Source organism: Numida meleagris, chromosome 10 (assembly GCF_002078875.1).
Source record: "Numida meleagris isolate 19003 breed g44 Domestic line chromosome 10, NumMel1.0, whole genome shotgun sequence".
In the NCBI taxonomy this organism is placed as follows: Eukaryota; Metazoa; Chordata; class Aves; order Galliformes; family Numididae; genus Numida; species Numida meleagris.
In genome coordinates, this window is record NC_034418.1 from 12,528,429 (window position 1) to 12,549,873 (window position 21,445).

General features: G+C 35.9%; 1 protein-coding gene across 4 annotated transcripts in view; it reads left to right on the top strand.

Annotated features, from left to right (window-relative positions):
- Positions 1 to 21,445, top strand: part of CDH8 (cadherin 8) — a 334,384-nt gene that overhangs the window by 245,775 nt on the left and 67,164 nt on the right. For all 4 annotated transcript variants that reach the window (XM_021408725.1, XM_021408727.1, XM_021408728.1 and 1 more), the window contains one exon: positions 15,244 to 15,363. In XM_021408725.1, the coding sequence (XP_021264400.1) occupies positions 15,244 to 15,363 (120 nt within the window). The remainder of the gene's footprint in view (positions 1 to 15,243; positions 15,364 to 21,445) is intronic.

A 21,445-nucleotide genomic window follows, 5' to 3' on the forward strand; every position in this document is an offset into this window, starting at 1 on the left:
GAAGACATTGTGGGGAGGGAAAAAGGAGTAGGAAATAATCTTCTTAGTACATTTTACTTATATTTATTCACGTTGTCAGATTAGTGTGGATCTATTTCCTGATGGATGAATATATTAGTTTCTTTTTTTTTTTTTTTGCATAGTTACTCCTTCGTACATATTTGTTTACTCAGGTTCTCAGTCCGTGCTGATACATACAAATATCCAGTGCAAATTACCTTTAGCCATCACAAAAGTAAAAGGGAAGTAAATCCATCAACCAGAAGAGTCAATTTCAGGGTAATATAATAATTCACTGTAAGTGAAGACATGGAAATCTGACTGTAAATACTAACGTTTTTTAATATTTGGTTGAGGATAATATGCTTTTCAGCCATTTCGATACATCTGTGAAAGCACATTAATTGAAAGACTGCCAAGTCACTTTGGAAATCGAACTGGCAACCAATCAAAATTTTGAAAACACCTCTCGATCTTACTGTGGTTAATAAGAGGAGCAATATGGGGAGTCAGAATTATCCTCTTTCTCATGTGTGGTACAGTGAGTTGTACCAGGTCATTTTCAAATGAAATCGTGGTGTGCTGATTAGACTGGTAGTGGAGGTTTCCTATTTTTACCAACATTTCTCCTCCAAATTTTCATATCCTGGTTGTATTAAATTACTTGTGCCGAAACTGATACGTGGATTTACAAGCTTGCATGTCAGTTCTTTTACCAAAACACAGTATTAATTTCTGAAGTCACTTTTAATTATACAGCAACACAAACATAATGTGGACCTGCTTTCAGAAGATATTTTTGCCAAGTCCTAGGCAAGAAAATGGCTTAATTGTATTAAAAAAAAAAAAAAGAGAGAGAGAGAGAAAGAAAAGGGAAGGAAGAAAAAAAAAAAGACAGGGTAGGTGAAGGAATGAGGAAAGTTGAAGAAGACCGTTAATCCTTCATGGAAATGATTTGTTTGGTATTTTAGGAAGAAAAGAAAACAAAATAAATGCAGACACAGAAAGGTGGTTTCTGAGCACAAAGGCTACAATAAAAATAATTTATATCTGCATGTATGAGCAATATTTTATAATCCCGAGCAAAGACAAGACCTTCTCCAAGGAATATTCACTATGAAGAGGGTGAGGGGAAAAAAAAAAAACATTGACAGGAAACTGAACACAAGATCAGATGAATAAAAATGTAATGAATTTGTTAACATGTTTTAAAAGATGGTGCAATGAAAGCAAGAGATTAAAAGTTAAAACATTAATGCGAGAGATGGCAAGTAAAGAGTAAGACCTCTGAGGTCATCTGTCACACATTTCTGCCTCTTTTTGTGTTGTTAAAATAAACTGGTTTTGGACCAAGTTTTCCAGGCACCATAGGAATATGCACAAATGGGAATGTACATAGTTTCAGATGAAGTGCAGTGAAGAACTGTATTTTTCTTGGTTTCTGCCATGTTGGGGGAAACTGCCAAGATAAATCCTGTCTTTAAACCCTCCAAAAGTCATCCCTGTTCACTATTCGCTAAGCTAACATGCTTAGCTAAATGTTAAGGCCAAGCATTAGCCATTTTCTCTACAATCTTCTGCTATCACATTTTCCCAGATTTAATCTTGCTCTTTTACTTCATCTCTTACAATTTCCTTTATTTCTGAAACTATGCAAATTTTGCATTTTTATTTCTGATCCTTCTATGTTCTTTATAGGATATTACCTGAGGTGTATGTTTTCAAGCTGCATCAGTGAATACAAACAAAAAATATTTCTACATTTTTGCTCGTTCATGGAAAAAAAAACCCACAAATTCTGAACCGTCACTTCAAAACTCAGAGAATATGTGCATTACTGGAGTCAGGAATGACCGTAAAATCTGTGCAGTCAGGCCTGGCTCTTATTTCCAATGGAAGCAAATTTCAAGGCTGGAAATTTGAAGATGAGAAGGTTACATCTTTACCAGTTTTGCTGTTAATATTCTCTTCTGCCTTCTTCGTTTAACTCACGGATAGAAATATCAAGACCTGTACTAAATGGTGCTCTCTAAATTATTTCAACTTTCTTTATGTTTTGTTAGTCCTCTTCAAATTAATTTAGAATTGCTTATGAGTAATCTGTCTCCTTTCAGAATTCAAGGAATTTTTTTATTTTTTTTTCTTTTGCACAATAAGAGTATTTCACTCCATTATCCACTTATTTAATTCCCCCTAAAGAGATCTCCACCCACTGCCAATTTCAGCCTTGACATTTCTACAACACAGTCATTACTAGGCACTGTTCTTTTTCGGGATAGAACAAAGTTCTGCTAAACCTCTTTTTTCCTTGAAGTGCTGTACCAGTACTGACTTCTCTGAAATTGAAGTGGAAATCACGTGCTATATAGTATTTATGTAAAGAGAATGCGGTACAAGCCAATTTATTTTTGGACCTCTGTGGAAAAAAATACATAAAATACAGATGAACAAATAAAAAATTCACTGTTCTGTAATATTATGTTGAGATTCTAACAAAATACGCTTTTTCAAATAGGTACGTTCTCTGTGATGTAGCAGCTACTGGTCTTATGTTCCTTGCTAGAAGAGATGAGTGTGTCAGTGGTATTCTTGCATGGATATCTAGAACATGAATGCTATACTAAAGGGATGTGAAAACCATGATATAGCACAAATCTCCTAGTGTGATATGCATGTGTGTGTTTGTATTCCCACATATGAGGTTGTCACACTGATATGGCCATGATCCAGCATCCTTGTTTCTTATGAATAGTCTTATGAATAGCATTCTTATTTCCAGTGATATCTGGAAAATCTTGCTTCCCTGCGAAGACAAAATAAATGGATTTGCGTGGCTGGTTCCCACTACTTGGTGCAAAGACGATTAGCATCACACTGTGTTATCTCCAGTAGGAATGATGCTCACTTTTCAGCTGTCTTCACAGAACACACACCCACACACATTCAGAATGGTGTGTATCATCACTGTATTCAGAGTTATTTTGAAATAACTTATTTCACTCTTTAAAGAGCAAGAGGAGCACATTCCAGAAAACATTTTGAGAAGAAAATTGAATATTCCCTTATTTCTTCCCTGTGTTCCTTTTTTAAAAAAAAATAATTCCTAAATAATCTAGCATTTTAAATCCACATCCCAACTCCGAAGTTATGAATTTACTTGTGAAAGCTAATGATGTATTTGGGGAATATGTTCTCTGTTGAAACCGAACATCTTAATCTTTTAATTCTGATATTAATTTTCTTAAGGAATTAAAGACCAAAAACCAGAATGTCTGGAATCACTTCATTGTAACAGTATTGCGTTTCACAAATAGGAAATAATTTGTCAACAAATCTTGTTTAATCACTTTCAGAAATAAAACGGCACACTGGGAATGAGACATGGTTAAAAACCCTTTAGAAACAGATTCAGCTAAGCTTCTAGGAGGAGGAATCCTGTAACATTTGCATATTATGCAAATAATTGAGCAATCTTAAAAGATAAGATTCATGAGGGTAAGTGGGACTAGTCCCGTAGCCTATTTAAAGAAAAGAAAAAAGAAAAAAACAAATAACAACAAAAACCAATATGTTCTGTTTCTGTGTTGTCCTCTCATGGATTCATGAAGTCCCTGAAAACATACCGCAGAGGTGAAAATGGGAGCAAAAGCTGATATTGTCTCCCAACAGTATAGCTTCAGGATCTTTTTTTCCTCAGGAATTAAGAATGAAATGAGGAAAAGAGAAAAGAGGAATGAGAAGTGAAATTTCTTGATTTTGTTCTTGGTGAAGACAAGAATGTTTAGACAGCTGGTGTCATGTTAAATGATGGGAAGACAGAAGTAGAGTGACAAACGTGTTAGTGAAATAAGAAAGGGCACAGATGGAAAAAGAACAAAAGCCATAAGCAGAGAGAATTATGTCTTGGTTGCCTGAATTAAGGTAAACAGGCAAACTTTTAAAATTTCCAAATATTAAGAATTTTGCTGTCAGTCAGAAAAAAAAGGTAATAGCATGCATAGAGTGGCATTGTGTGCCAGTGCTCTAGAAATGCATCTTTAACACTTGAAAATATTAACAAAGTGAAATAGCTGGAATAATATCTCTGTCCTTAAGTGCTTCCATGAAAACTCTTCACCTTGGGAGAATGTCTTTATTAGTTTAGAGTTTCAGCTGAGTGAGGATATCAATTTCCAGTTTGGGAATGTGCACATCTACTTAGCAATGTTTTCCTTTGGACCAAAGTTTGCCCTTAGAAGAAATCATTCATTCCACACAGAAGAAATCATTCGATCATTTTTTATTTTTTTATCAACAGCAGAACAGTTATTTTGGATTGCTTTGCACGTTAGAAGCACAGGTACGTAGCATAGTTTTGCTTTCCTGTTCTCCCAAACATATTATTTCTTTTACAAAATGCTTGCAAAAGGACAGAATCTGCTGAATATGATATCAACGTGCAATGTCTGGTATGAATAGTGATAAAATAACTTGTAAATCAGAAACTTGTGATAAAAATCTGACCTGAAATGTTATCAAGATCCACCACATTCTTACTGTGTTTTTTTCCCCCTATGTATTCATTGATTTTTAAGGCACTGAGCATGACTGTTAAATCAATGATAGTTTGTCACAAAATTGTAGAGTAAAAGGACTGTATTACTGGGGTCAACTACAAATTAGCCCAAAGGGTAAATGCAAAAGGGAGTGCAAAAGCTAAGGAAGAAAGCAGCAGATGTTGTAAAATATGGCAACAATGTTAACAGCTGTTGGAAAATGTATATCCTCGTGTAGTCTTGTTCCTCTACGTGTTCCTCTTGTGCATAATCAACTTCACGAACTATGTTCCCGAAGAGCATTTTGCATTAGAGATTTCTTTAGGGAGCGTGCATGTGTTTAAAATTTTCTGTACATTCTGTGTAACTGAGACAATTGCAAAAGCAAGGTGATAAGAAGCCTTAGGAAACTGGTTAGGATATACTCAGTACCAAGACTGTCTTCTCCCCTGTTTGACTGGTTATTGAGGGTTATAAAAATGTATATCCAAGTGTTTACTTTTGTTTTTGTACTCTCCATTTCTCACGAGGTCTGATTTAATATGCCATTATCTTTTTATTGTTTTTAAATTACCATTATGAGCTTGAGCACCACATATGGGGCTATGATATTTCTCTTTAGGGATTTCACCCTTTAGTTTTACCAACCTATATAGTCCTCAACACACCAAGCTCTTTCACTGACTTCATACAATGCTGCTAAAATCAACAGGATTGTTCAAAATCCTTAATCCCACTGGCAGCAAGTGCCTGAATATTCGTGTTCTGAAAACAGTCTTGTATTTAGAAATAAGCCCTAAATTACCAATGCAAAGAATGGAGCTATAAATGCGCACTGGTTTCTTTGACAGAACTTGCCTGTATCTTTCCATCAAGTCACTGGGAAAAAGCCATTTGAATCACGTCAATGTCATAGCTCCTTCTGGAGTTCCCTGTAGAGGAATATGTCTTCCCGTAGTGCTCTGGTTTCACAGGATGAGGAATGACAGACATAGCTGTACACCGATCATGTGATGGCAGAGCAGAGAGAATTTTGGCAGTCTTAGGTACATTTTTCTCCAGTTCTCTGTAATCTACAAGAATCTGTTCTACAGTCAGTTCTTCAGAAGATTCTTGTCTTCACATAGTCACAGTTTGTTCTTGGTATTCTGCATCTGAAATTCCATCCTTGTGGTTGCTTTCAATTATGAGCTCCATGCTCATAATTCTGTTCTGTGACTATGTTAAAATAAATCCTTGACTCAGATTTCTGATTCATTCTTGTTTGGTTACAACTTTAAATGCATTTTTGCAGCAATTTCTCCAAATTCCAAATCTTTAAGAAAAGAATGTTTATAGAGGTAATAGGGTTTTTATTTTGTTGATTTTGAAAGTTTGCCATTTCAATTTTCAGACAGGTATGCTTGGGACATGAGCCCATTTGCTCGCCAGTGGACAATGCCTGAGTGGAAAACAGACAGATGAGAGGAAGCAGACCAGTGCAGATTTCTGCCAGACTGAGGCTCTTTTAAATGCCATAGAACTAAGGGCTCGAACTTGTTCTCTTAGTTTTTCAATTGCAGAAAAGTAGTAAGTTCTAACTACAGGGTAGAAAGTTCTGTCGGAAAATTATATTTGGTGTGGTAGTATTCTCATAGAAACTTTCGTTAGTATAACTTACATCATTCTGTTAACAGACAAGATTTAGCCCTACAACACTGAAAACCAATACCCCTCTAGCACTGTTAATTCAGATGATCTGTGTTAGGCATCTCTTTGACGGACACTCTTGACATTTGGGAAAATAGGATTCAGATCTAATTTAGAGTCCATTTTTTTCTGTCACCCCTCCCCTGAATTGGTACTTGTTTCTTTGTTTAGTTGCTGAACTTGCAGTACTTAATGTTTTTCGTGAATGCAGATAAGCAATTGCCTGTGGATCTTATGTCAATATGGCTTTCTCATGCATTGCCCAGTAGAGTACTGCTGGGCAGCTGATTCAACTGCACCCTTTTCCTGGGGCCCAAATGGTTTCTGCTGCCATGTACTTGTTCCACAATGGCCTGAGGAGCCAATATTTCAGACTCTGCTTTTGTAACCTGGATTATCGTTGCTGGCATTATAGGCTACACTCTATCAAACAAAGCAAGCATATCATCAAAAAGCTGCAAGATTATACCAGCCATTTGCTGTTTCCACAACAGAAAGATATAAATGAAAGAATTTCTGCTGTAAACAGCCAGGACTGCTTTTTTTATTTATTTATATTTTTTATATAATAAACCTCAGCATAACCTGAAACTTCCATTGAAATCAACAAGCCTTATGGTACAATTTTTCTGCTTGGAAATAAAGTGTACAGTGATTGTCCAATTTTACTGTCTTCGCCTGGGGACCTCACACAGGCTGAATGCTGATGAAATAGTCAATTGATTAGAGACAAGCAGTCTTTCCAAAAGTCCTGAACAAAAGAAGAACTGTTTCCCACATCTCTTGCAAATGTCAATTAATATTCCATAGTGAAGATGATATCTGAAGGGAGAATAAAAAATAACTGAAAAGAAAACCTAACTCTTAAAGTTGAATATAGAACGTATTTTACACTTCTACTGTTTGTGGTGTTACAAACTGTATTCTAATCCTTACAGTCACTCAAGGGAATTTATAAAGGAATACCTGCAGGCTCTCTAATGACACCATTTTATAAGTCGTAACAAGAACAAACTGTCAATCCTAAAAATGAAAATACAGCGTCCTTTCTTATTAGATTCACATGAGGTAAATCCAAGCAGTAAGTAACATCAGTAAGGATAATTGCCAAAGAATTATCTGTATCGTTAGATCTAAATATGTATTTTCAGTGTAAAACATTTTTATTTCCCAAAAGGTAGTGTTAAAAAGGCAGCATCAGAGTTCCCAAAACAATTAATTTATGCACAAAAACATTGTAAAGTATGCAGCTTATTAGATTTCACAGTCATGCTTCCTTCAGTCCTCATTATACAGCTGCAAAGTGCTGAAGGCTGCCAGTTTGCTCCATTGTCTGTGGGATGTACAGAAGGCATTTTTCTCCTTTCATACCTTTACGCTTACATATTTACATGCAATATATTTTTCACCATTTGCCTCACATGATAAAACGTCCTTAAAATGGTATATGAGCTATCTAAAAAGTTTCTTTCTAACATGTTGTAGGGTATTCAGTTTTTCAGAGATCTTGACTTACACGCGTGCTGCACATTAACATTTTTAAAACATTTCATTAATTTTCTAAGCTATGTAGAAGAAACCAACAACTTCAATTCCTCTCTTGATTAAGAATCTAATCCTGACTTAGTTTCCCGCACGCATGAAAAAGTTTTCCTGGTGGAAACAGTTTATTGCATTTTCTTGTGTGGTATTTCATAGTTTATCATAGTGATTATTTTGGCTACTGACTGAGCTGATCCCGTCTACTTCCAGGTCTCTTCTTTAATCAAGACTGTGGAAGTACTCTAACTTCTGTTTTAAACTCTCTCTTCTTTTGGGCTGTATCTACCATTTCCCATAGGTCTGTAGTGTACTGAGCTCTCAGATCTCAAAACAAACAAACAATACTTTGTTACTTGAATGTTTTAGATTAATTTTTAATTGAATATTAAGTATATCAAATGCAATTCATTTCAGAAAATATGTATGATGTCTATATTAGTATATAAATACACTTACAATATAATATAATATAATATAATAAGTACAAATATAATACATAGGTATGTATATATGGAATATAAAGTAAATGAAAACAGAACTCTTGCAACATTTGCACTTGCGTGTTGGTGTGCCAGCATACTTGAATGAAGTTCTGGGAGGTATTATAGACTGGTATGATCTATTTTGAGTACATGCATATAAAAGAGTAGACATACATTTGTATTATCTGAGTAGTATAATTTTGGTTTATTTCTGGTCAACCAAGGAACAAAGAGAAATTTCTTCTCCCTCCCTTGGATAGAGCAGAAGCCGAGTATAACCAGACGCCTAATTTGTCCATTTGAGCCTAAACCAAGCTGTATGAATAATGCTCTTTTCCTCCTTCCTTTCCTTAATCATCATAAACAAGATCATGACAGCATCACAGTATTTCACTACTTAGAGTCAAATAAATTACAACCAGGAAAGACAAATTACCCTATTAGTTAATTTTCCTGTCTTTCTAGGGTTTTCCCTTAGAACACATTATCTAGCATCCTGCGCAATAAAGTGAACTTTCAGTGAGGAGTGAGGAGGATTCTGTTATTTCCCTTGGGGAGTTATTCCTCCTTGCACAATATCTCATTGTAGGGAAGATTTTGCTGTTGTTTTTCTCTTTGCAGAAGATTAAGTGAATTCTTGTATCTATCTATGTATTTATATGGTTCTCATCACCCACATACCACCACTGCATCTGTAAAGTACACAAAATTTTCCTTCTCATTTCTCCCTCTAAGGGTGGCTGTGTACATGATTCTACTTTAGATATAATAGAACAGATCCTTGCTTCCTTTCTTTCTAGCATGACAAGCATGTTCTGTCCTTTTTTTTTTCAGTGGACCATTCTAGCCTGTAACTCTACTCCTTACCACCTCTCAGAGTGCCCTCTTCCACCTGCATTAAGGTCTCCACCACTGCGAAGTGTCCACTGAACTCCTGAAAAGCAAATACCTTTCTATTTATTTGCTCTAAGTATGGGGTGATCTCCTGAAAACCCATAAAAGGGTTCTGTCATTTGCTTTCAGAGCAATCCTTAAAACTCTTCCATGCCAACGTATTGGCAGCTCTATGGGCAATCTGAGAGCAGGTAGGTCAAGCAGCAGCACCACAGTGTGATGACAGCATTGCTTCCCTGTGTAATATGCATCTTCTTGTCATCTCTTTGTCTCACTTCAGCTGTCTCATTAGCCTTTCCTGGTACTCAGCTCACAGAATCTTTGGGAGAGGACTTGCATTGTGAGTTCTGATGCATGTGTTGGGCTTTTAGAGTTTTGAAATGAAACAGCTCTTAATAATAAGAAAAATGAATTGAAGGACTGGTTTAGAAGGTAGGAGTGAAATAACATACAATCCTCAAAAGAGCCCTTAAACACTCATACGATGTACCCGCATATATGTATGTTTACATAGTTTGTGCTTCAAATGCGCATATATATCGGCATACACACCAAGATATGCAATTTAAAATATCAGTCATAATATTATGTGTGTATTTTGCATATGTTAAGAAGTGCTGAAGTGCATTATGCAGAATTCTATTCCATATGTAAACTGTTTATTTGGCTAGTGAAAATTCTAATTCATAGGTTTTGTGTTTAAGAAATGGCCTCATGCAGAATAATATAGGACAATAAAGCTTAAAACTCTGGTTTTATATTTAAAAAAAATCAGTGATGGTAAAAAAAACAAATAAGAATAACTTCCTTCGGCTTTGAGGCAGTAATAATTTACATGTCAAGAAGTTATACAGGTTTTTATGAGATTATTGCAGTTTTATTCAATAAAAAATAGTTACCATGACAACAACTGTCATGCTACCTGTGAGATTATAGCAAAGAAGGACAGTGAAGAAAAGGCTTCATTTTGGAAAGAATGCTTATCTGACCTGCTGAATACAAACAATGCTTTGCTTTGACCATTGATGACTACACGGCTACTATCAGGCAAACTCAAAATCTAGCTAGAGATTTGGAAGCACAATGATCCTCTTAGAAAAACAAAACAGTTGTTAAATAATGGTAGGTCTTTTTCATGCAAATGTGCTCTTAATGCCCTGTCAGATTTGTAATCAGATCTCTTGAATGAAATGGAGATTTCAGCCCATCAAGGTCTGGAAAGGAGAGAAAGAGTGGAGTAGACTAAAAAGGGCATCAGAAGAGCAAAGAAAACAGAAGTACCATGGAAAATGAGAAAATGTAGTCCTACTAACTTGCATCATGGCCACATTTTTCATTTTTACCAGCCATTGCAGTCTTTCAGCAAAATGGTTGCTTCACTGAATATGGATTCATGTAAATTTTTGGCACTGACTATGTGTTACATCCTCTAAACATGCAAGTTTGATTTCTTTTCAGTGTGCTTATTTCACTGCCACACCGAAAAATCTTTGCTTCCCTACTCCGTGTGGCAGCATATGCATTTTTCTTTCTGACTAATGTGCAGAATCTGTATCCTGACTTGCACATAAAAACACATGCAAAACAACAGAAGAGCTCTGGCTGAGCACACATCTTACTTTTATGAAGGCTTTTAATCTTAGTTTGCCAGCAAACACAGATTTTCTTACCTAACCATATAAAAATGCCTTTATTTTTAATTGTGCCTCTGATTGCTAGCCTGTTGCAAAGAGAAACTATGAAACCTGACACTAACAGGGTAAAACATTCAGCAATGGTTAATGGCTAAATCACATTAGAAGTGTTCATTAATTAAAATCTGATGAATCTCCTTACAGTCCATATTTAATCACAGGGTAATTAGCATTGCAAAAGTGTACCTCAGAAAAAAATGCAGGAAGTTTTTAACTGAGCATCTTAAAATTTGCATCATTTATAAAAAAAAAAAAAAATGTTTTGTATTACATAAGGCAATATTAAGTATTTTAAATTTTTAAAAGGAAGTAACCGTAATTAGGTTGTTGGGCCAGATTATATAAAACTGCTATATTATTGTAATTAGGGCAACAGTGACTTGGACTATAATAGCAGCTTTCTTGTAAAAATGGCACCATTTCAAATTTATAGTCTCTAGCTAAATGAGTTTGTTGTAGCATTGACGAAGAAGCAAACACAAGCCAAATGCAGTCTCAATTAAACAGAAACAGAAACTTTAGCTTTTTATTTGCTGGGGAGAACCCAGAACATTGCTTTTTAAAGAGCATTTACTACAGAAATGGATTCTTACTGCTTTTTCAATGCAAAACTTTTATCTTTAAAACTTTAAGTACATTATGCATGTAAAAATATTTCTATACATGTAGTTTCTAACTACAGTGTCTGTAGGGCTGTAAAATGCTACTTAAATATTGATAATCCAAAGCTCTAGTCCAAGGCATAGAGAGTTCTGCTGCATTAGAGAGATTGTTTAAATAATAGCTATGGTGGCTGAGTTCCTTTTTTTTTTTCTTTTCTTTTGCGTTAGTTGCACCCTCAGAATTTTATCAGTTCTTCAAATCTTCTTTTCATGCTTAGCTGAAAAAGGCTCTGTCACCCGGTGGCATAGAGTGCTATTTCTTCTGGACCCTGAGCATCTTGCAGTGGGACCAGAGCAGCACTGATGTAGCAACATCCCCTGCAGCTGCAAACAGAACATAGTTTGCTTCTTTATGTACTTACTATTGCCAGTATGAATGTACTCATGTGGCATGTTTCACACCTCCACAAGACTTGAGTAATAGAATAAAACAAAAAATTCTAATGAAAGGTGATAAGATTTAACATAGCTTAAATTTTAACTATCTACTTTCAGTTGTGGAGGTAGTTTCTTTAACTTTTGTTTCATGATTGCTTTTATAAACAATGTTTATCAGTAAGATTGTTGGGAGCAAACAACTGAATTTCAGAGACCTCAGAGCTGTGTATAATGGTAGGAAATGAAGTGCAGTGTGGCAGAGACTGGCAGTCTAAGAAATTGGTTTTAGGAGCTGGGAGAGTATTTTATTTTTCTCTTCCCTTCATTAGTTTTATTAGGCAAGATTATAGTCACACTTCAAGTGACCTGGAAAAGAAAAAGAAGGGTATGCTATTTTTTGCCTCCTCTTATGTATATAAACAGTGAATGGGAATACTCAGTTTTATGTATGTTTTTATATACGCATAAATTTTGGATTAGCTTGGTGCTTCAGTAAGGGATTAAATTATTTTCTATCAAGAAAGAAATTTTAAGACTGGAGTATCAGAATTGGAAAAGATGCTAGACACTGATTGCTTGTTTCATTAAGATGTATTCAACTTTAATGTCTAATGAACACTTGGGATAAAGGATGCATTTATCAAAGAATCGGTATACCCATTTAAGTTTTGAAATCTTGAAATAAATATCTCTATAAGTCTTACGGAATTCTCTAGTGAAATAAGAAAAGAATAGACATTATATATCAAATCTTTCTAAACAAGCAATGTAATTATTTTTAAAGTCCTTTGAAGTGAAAGCCAGCTAAGCAAATCAAACACAATCTCAGAGAAGTCAACTATTTCAATTCTTTGTTTTCCTTTGTGTATAGAATAGAATATCATGGAAACAAAGTGGAGCCGCCACTAGATAAAATACACTAACAAAAATGTTCATTGTTCTATGAATGAGCCTTATCATATTCCAGCCTCGTCCCATTGTATGATGTTCTTCATGAACATCTTCTGTCTTAGTAGGGTACAACACAAAAATTTCATAATAGTTGCCTCTCCCACAGAAACCTAGTACTTCACCTGCTGGTTTCATGCAGTGCTGAAGCACTGACTTCTGCACTCATAATCAGTACTACATACAGGACAGCAGCTCTGAACTGTGGGGCGTGTCTTACTGGGATAGTAGGGCTATAGCCTGAATTCTGCAAAAGCGAAGACACAGATTGATAAGAAATTGCTTTCTGTAGGAACTACAAGGTAGTGATCTTCTAGTTGGAATATGAGTGCAGAGGGTGAGCCAATGCAATTTAAATATGTGAGACAATTCTAGTAGCTACAACTTTTCATGCTTTGAGACTACTGTGGTCAAGGCACAAGGGATCCTTTTGTTCTCCTGGTACTGCAACATCCAAATTCAGGCTTCATGCATACTTTTTTCCACTGTCACCCATTTCATTTGTTTTCTGTAGCCTATACAATGGCCTCTGAGTGCACCCCATGGTTGCTTCCCTATCACTGTTTTTCTTCTCCTGTACACCATTCATCATCTGTAGGCTGTAGGTATTGTGTTTGTTCCAGGCATTGTCTGTTTGTAATTGGTAGTTGGTCAGAGAACAAATTTCCCGTGTTAATTCCATACAACCAAACCATCAAATTGAGAATAAAGTCCTTTCCTCAGGTCCAGTGGGGGTTAAAGGATAGGGTGCCCAACTTTCAACATCAGAAATAGTTAAGCCTCAAAACAGATAACCTATAGAAGTTTGTAAGTACAAGTTCTGCAAACATCTGTCAAAAACAGAAGCAATTTAATACTCATCAGCATTGTGTTCCTCTTCTACATATTGTACAACTGCTGCAGGCCACCTTGATTCTTCTGGACACTGCTGAGCAGCAGGAGAGAAGCTACTGGGGCACTTTCCTGCCAGATGGGGCCATCATAGAACGTGAATGACAGCTGGCTGATCTCCTTTCCTTCTTCAAAGATTGAATAAATTTGTAGTCAAAATTAGTGACCAGTACAATCCATAGGCTTTTTTTTTTCCCCTCTAATGAGCTGTGTTTCTTCCACTCATCCACACACGTTCCCTCCCCTGGGAATTATCTCATGCAGCAAACTGTCCACAACTTCAGGTTCCAGGGAACTTCCATTTCATGAGCAGTGTGGCCAAATCCTGTTGGCCATATATTTTACCCTGATTCTTGAAATGGACAAGTACGAAGTCCTGAAATGGAAGCTATTGTTTGGGATACAAATTATCTCAAAAATATGTAAATATTCTCTAAATAATTTGCATGCAGTCTAGTGCATGAAGCTGTCCAAAACCATGCCAGCAAAATGACGCACAGAGAAAGTAGAGAAGAGCACAATGCAATAACATGCCAAAGGGATCCCTTCTGCATCTAGTTTACTGTTCCTGTCCAAAAGTGAGGTTTAACTTGGATTCAGCAGCACAAAGTTTAAGAAGGAAGAGGAGACATTTTACAGGCACACCTGTCAATGAGAGTATTTTGGTGGGTGCTATAAGTATTTTCCTTTTTAAACATGAGAAACATTATTCAGCCTTTAACCTCTTTCTTACTCTTGTCCTATATAGATACTGTCTTTACTGCTAGCCTAATTAATGTCATCATTATATTTTTAAGTCATCATAAAAAAAAGCTTTCTGCACCATGCTTAGAGAACCTGCTGAGTTTTGCTAATTACATAAATTGAATATGCTATGTTGCCTGAAACTAAAGAGGGTAATTTCTTTAAATTTTTCTTCCTTATTTTTGGATAGAGTATGGAATTTATGGCTCTGGCTGGGCAATGGACCCCTCAGTGGCAGGAACTCATTTCAGAAACAATAAATGTTGTCCTCACACTGTCAGTGTGGCCACATCAAACCATTGCTATGGCTGCAAGCCAAGAGAAGAAAAAAAGAATCCCTTTCATTATTGCTTTTCTGTGCAGTCACTGTAACTTGGCAAGCTTCTTTCAAATGTGATTTTGCAAATCTTAAATGCAACATATTATATTGTATTATTAACCTTGTATTTCATATCCCTTTGATATGATTCTTGAAGTCTCTACAGGTCTATCAGGTAGCTTTAAATTCATTCTGCAAAGAAACCTTAAATGATACGGGTTCTAGAAAGGTTTTTCCTCTATCCAGAAATTCAGTCTGCTGGCAAATATCATCCTGAAGGAAAAAGTTTTGTCTGAGTTCAATGAATAGGGTTTTTTTGTTATTATTGTGGATTTTCTTTATTTTTAATCATTGCAAACCTCACAAATTTCTCTAGAGTTTCGAAGAAATGAATTATTTTTGAATAAATTATGCACATAACCAGGAAGACTGTAAATGTTAATCATATATATTCTTTCTATTTAGGCACCTTTGTTACTAAAGTAACAGCTACAGATGCAGATGATCCAGTTTATGGAAACAGTGCCAAGCTGGTTTATAGCATTCTGGAAGGACAGCCTTACTTTTCCATTGAACCACATACAGGTAGGTAACTGAATATGAATCCCTGGGTTATATTTACTCAAATGACTGTACTTCTTACATGTTACATATAATGCACATAAGCAGAGAGGGTAAGTATGTCTGTCAGCATGACTGAGTTACTGCGTGTCTTACACTTGTCCCATCAGAGTCTGACTGTGTGAAAAGACAAAGAAAAATCTGTATTAATGATAATGCAAGTAATAGTAATGATATTATTACAGAAGTTACTGATGCAAAACTGAAGGTAGTAGAAGTGTTGTGTGACTTATAACTGATTAGGGACTGAAGACTTGGCCTGAGGAATTCAGTGAACACAATGTGATTTTCAAAAAGAGACTATAGTATTTCCAGCTAAAGAAAGTACTGTTTAGCTTGGAATTTCAGTGAATATGTTGTGTATTCTCATTAAAAATACTTTTCTTTCTTGACTGGCTGGATCTGAGGAAAGAAAGGACATGATACTGAGTATATGAAGTTTTATTAGCATACACTTAGCCTGCGTGACTTTATTTATCTGTGATTTTAAAGTCTTGAGTGACTCATCTGAAAGAGGTGCTAATAAATCCATTCCCTCCCGTTTGCTGTACATAAGTCACACTTAAAGAGAATTGACTTAGTTTTATCTGAGAAGTGTTCTTTTAAAGCCATTTGATATTATTTGTTATATTCTTTCATCTGTTACTTGATGCTGCTTTTAATCACTGAGTAAAGCAGCTGTGGTCTCCTAAGGAGAATAAAACTATAACTCACTTTATAGCATACAAAAAAGCCATCTGAATTTATGTGGCCATAAAGAAGTAAAGCAGAAGTAAACATTCATTTACTTGTGCAGATCAACAGGGTTATGAAATAAATACTAGGATAAATTATTAAAGGATGTTTTGATAGATCAAATGTGCACAGTTTTCTGAACAAGAGCACTCTTTAAAATGTGGAAATTCTTTACTTCTTTTTATTGAGATTGTGAGGGAAAACATCTTTTTCCTATCCCAGAAATGCCCTAGCTTGCAAGGACTTGAGGAAGGTAGTGTAGATCAATAAATGGGATTCATCCATTAAATTATTTTCTTCTGGCTGAAGGAAAACTGTCCTCGGTATGAAAACAGTCTCAGGATCATAATTCATTATTTGATTTTATGGTGAATGTAAAATAAGAGTTCTGCAAAAAAATAACTCCAGCACAGTGCTGTGAAAAAACAGTAGCTTATTTCAAAAATAAGCGTATCAAGAAGTTGTTACCAGTGAAGCCCCTTAGTTCATACTGACTGACTTGTCAAATGTCAGGCGTAAATACAACTATGGAAAGATCCCTGACATCAAATGTCAAAATACATGATTTTGTTTTCTTTTCTACTACAAATTATTGTCTGCAGTAATGCCTTATGTTAGTTATATTAATTAGAGGAGAAATAAATGTAGGCTCTTTCACAGTTTCTACCTTGGAATGTTCATAAAGTGCTTACCATTATTGCTTTACCTCTTCACATCAGCTGAAATGGAGTATATACTCCAACTACTTAAAGCATTTTTCTGTCCTTTCACATGAAATAGCCTGAAAGAAAATTTTCCAGACCTAAAAAATCATTTAATTTGGCTCTGGTTTATTATTTGCACTGCATTAAAAACTTATGCTTAATCCAATGAAATAACCATTCATTACTCAGGAAAGTCATTTTCATTATCATGAAAGCCAGAGAAAACTCAAAGCTTTTTGGTGAACCTGAAAATCATGATTTTTCTCCTGTTTTACTAGCATTAAATTCCTCCTCCTACCTTCATTTCCAGTTATAAATATTCCTTTCAGTAGAGTTCAGTTACCATGAAAATAACATGTTACTTTCCAAAGGGGATGTAATCATAAAGAATTCAACAGTGGCTTTGCCACAGTCTCTGGGTAAGTTGCTCCATATAATGGGAGTTGTTTCTGAGTGAACAAATGATTTCTGATTCCCTATTTTTTTAGATCTTTGTAGAGCATCGATTATGTTCTTCTGTAAATCATTACAACTGAATGAGTTTATGAACTGAGACCATCTTCTCTTTCTTTGCCATCTACATGTAGCAGTCTTCATCTGTAATATAACTACAGTACTACTCTTACAGCTACACACAGGAGAGTTTGTTAAACTGAAGAGTATGCAGCTGTTTCTGTCGTGTTCAAAGGGTTTATTCGTTGTTTGTAATGCTTAATGTTTTCAAAATTTATGACATATCTTCATACGCTTGGAGAATTAGAAATCTATTAGCCATATTAAATGTCAAAACAGAGAGAGCCCTCCAGCATCCATTTGTTGTTTAGAATGTATAAACAACAAACGGATGTAAAAATCTAGTCATTAAGCAAATCAGATGCAGGTAATCCTGTGGATACTGCAGCCGTATACTGTGCATGATGAAGAAAGATTGCTTCAAAAGGCAGCAGACCTATAGCCATGGTGTGTCTGAAGAGAAGTATTGATTTCAGAAGAATGTAACTATGCAGTTAATTTTCTCGGTAATACATGAATTTTAGAGCAAGGGTATAATAATGTTTATTATATTACCAGAGAGAGTTTATGATTTGTTACATGCAGACTCAAAATGCTGATGGAATTACACTAAGATAGCTACAACTTTGCAGTATCTTGTGGCACTGAATATTTCGCCTTCTAGAGCTAGTGGTGCATAAAACACATGCATTTGTTTAGCAGCTATATCATTTGGACAGTATTGCTGTTACCATGGACAGATAGGGTAGAAGGCGCAATTTAACAAAAAGAATATTTCCAAAGCAAACAGAAAGTATATAGGTGTTCAGTTGTTTCCTTATATTTATCTAACACTAGCAATGTGAACCATCAAAACTAATATTTTTTCTCCTAGTAACTAGGCCAAGAAAAAGCATTATATTACACATTTGTTTGTAGTACTCAGAAGCCAGCTAAAGTTTCCATGTGGGAAGATGTTTGGACACTGTGGTGAAAGACCAGAAGAGTGAGGTAGATTAGTCTTGTCTAAAACAAATCAAACCTGAACTCTTTTTTTTTTTTTTTTTTGTCTGTCATTACATCTTCTCTGGACTAACATTTTGTTAGGAGCTTTGTTAAGTGGAAAGTCTTTCCAATACATTTGAAACAGAATTGATTTTGAATACAGATATTGTGTATTCCCCAGAATTGAATCAGTATTCTAAGAAGTGGTCTACGTTAAAGTGATCCTCTTAAGGATGTAGATGTTTTCTTTCATTTATAGGAGTGCTTCAAATGTTGAAGTATAGCTACTTACCAAGTATTTTTCTAGATGAATGGCCTTTTATTTGCTTTGTTTATTAGAAATCAAAACTAGATTTAGATCTTGTGCAGCTACCAACACCAGGACAGCCATAGATAGGGCTGTACAACCTACAGTTTTCTTCATTTGCTGGCTCAAAGTAAAGATCATCTTACCTCCCTGCTTTGTTTTAATGGTACATTGAGAGTACTCCACCGGGAATAGTCCAAATTATCTCTTCCGTAGTACTCTTAAGCATCATCAAAAAGAGAGAGCAGAGGTGTAAGATGCCTATGGTGTCCTTCATGTCTACGGTAGAAAGGGCTGCTACACCTGAGGGTAAATACAAGGAAGGAAGCAATTACTTACTTTTTTTCTTGCTAACTTGACGTTAACTAGGTTTAGTCCCTGTGTGAGTCAATTCTTGGTTGAAATTCTAACAGTACTCTCAACCTCCTTACTGAAACAATTCTATAATACTGGGTGTGCAGAATGAAGTACTGATAAGTGACCCATAAAACAATAATTTTCCATTACCTTAGATGAAAAATACATATACTGCTGCAGTTCTAGTTTGCAAATTCTTTGCTATGAGTTATAGGCACATGAAAGAAGGTAATTCAGAAGTTATTTTTCACTCAGTACTCTGAATATGGCTTAGGGTAAATGCTTTTTTAATGGCTTGTTCTGAATATTTTTACCCTTATCATAGGTGAATTATAATATGACCATTGGTTAGAGAGCAAACATAAATAATACATTACAAAGACTCAGATTTTCTATGAAAGGCTAAGCTTGCAATGTGGTGATATCATATTAATAACAGAACTCTCAGTGAACTAAAATATAGTCATTATTGTTTCATCTGACTAACTGATGTCAGGTTTGCTGACTACTGTGTATTATCATATGAGTTGTGTGTATTCTCTCGTAATCAAAATACTGACAGTCAAAATGCTGAGAGGGGCTTCCTAGAAGTAACTGAAGTATACTTCTCACTTCTAAGCTTTTTCAAACGTATTAAATCGTGACTGTCAACTTTAAAGTAAGATTACCATAATGGAACATAATATGAAGTGACACTGTGTTCTACAATATAGAAATGGCAGAGAAAATACATTTTCAGCTGTGTCTCACTTATTTACATTTCACATGAACTTACTTAAATAATGTCACTCCTACACATACATGAAATATATGAACAAGGCAAATTACATGAAATGCACTTGAAAATGCAGTGTATTATTTGAGGATAAAGCCTTACAGTATATGAAAAAGAACAGATTTTAAATCATAGAATCATAGAATTATTAAGGTTGAAAAAGACCACTAAGATCATCTAGTCCAACCATCAACCCATCTCCGCCATGCCAACTAAACCGTGTCCCTCAGTGCCACATCTACACTTTTCTTGAAGATCTCCAGGGACAGTGACTCTGCCACTTCCCTGGGCAGCCTGTTTCAATATTTCAGCACCCTTTTGAGAATAAATTTTTCTCAATATCCAACTTGTACCTCCCCTGGTGCATCTAAAACCATTACCTCTTATCTCTAGTTACCTGGGAGAAGAGGCCAAAACCCACTCTTCTACAACCTCCTTTCAGGTGGCTCAGGGGAGACCCTTATCACCTTCTACAACCTCTTGAAAGATGTTCCCTCATCTGCTCTTCATAAGACTTATGTTCCAGACTGTTCACCAGCTTGGTTGTCCTTATTGGATACACTCCAGGGCCTCAATGTCTTTCTTGTAGCGAGAGACCCAAAGCTAAACACAGTACTTGGGATGCAGCCTCACCAGTGCCAAGTACAGAGGGACAATCACCTTCTTTGTCTTGCTGACTACACTATTTCTGATACAAGCCAGGATGCAGTTGGCCTTCTAGGCCACCTAGGCACACTGCTGGCTCATGTTCAGCAGCCATCAAGAACTGTTGACTAATATCCCCAGATCCCCAGCTTTCCAGTCACTCCACCACTCTGTAGTGTTGCATGGGATTGTTGTGACCAGTGTGCAGGACCTGACACTTGTCTTGTTGAACCTCATTCAACTGGCCTCAGCCCACTGATCCAGCCTGTCCAGACCCCTCCAATAGGCCCTTCTTACCCTCAAGCAGATCAGCACTTCCTCCCAACTTTGTGTCATCTGTAAACTTACTGAATATGCACTCGATCCCCTCATCCAGATCACCAACAAAGATATTCAATAGAGCTTTTAATGCGTTAGTGTATGGCCCTGTCTGGACCACAGTGATGAATGTGAGACTCCCTGTAGTTTTGAAATTCAGATTATAAAAGAGTAGGCCTAGGAGGACTGAAAATGGCATTCAGCTGGAGTCAGATATGAATCTTCTGTTTTTATTCACAATCTTTATTATCTTCCTATATCAAGACTTTAAAATACAGTTCAGCAGAATAAAAATAAGTACGGTAATGAGAGTAAATGTCCACAACTTTTGAGCTACAGGCATTTTTGTGATGTTACACACTATCCCTTCTATCTAGTTCTTAATGTCCATTTTATTAATGCTAGTATCTATAATAGCACAAACTGCCCTCACAATATTGTATGTAGTGCTGGTGAGACACATCATCACAACAGAGAGTACTGAACTGAGATGCTGAAGAAAGTTCAAAGCAGTGTAGCTAAGGTGAGAGGGACTAAGTAACATCACTTAGAGTACAAGATTGATTGAACTTAATTTGTATAAACTGGGTAAAAGGTGATTAAAGGAGGATATGAAATTACTCTACAAATATTTGAGAGGTGTTAATGAAAGAGAGGCATGGGCACTGTTTCTGTAGTTACTCGTGATAAAATGACAAGGCAACATTT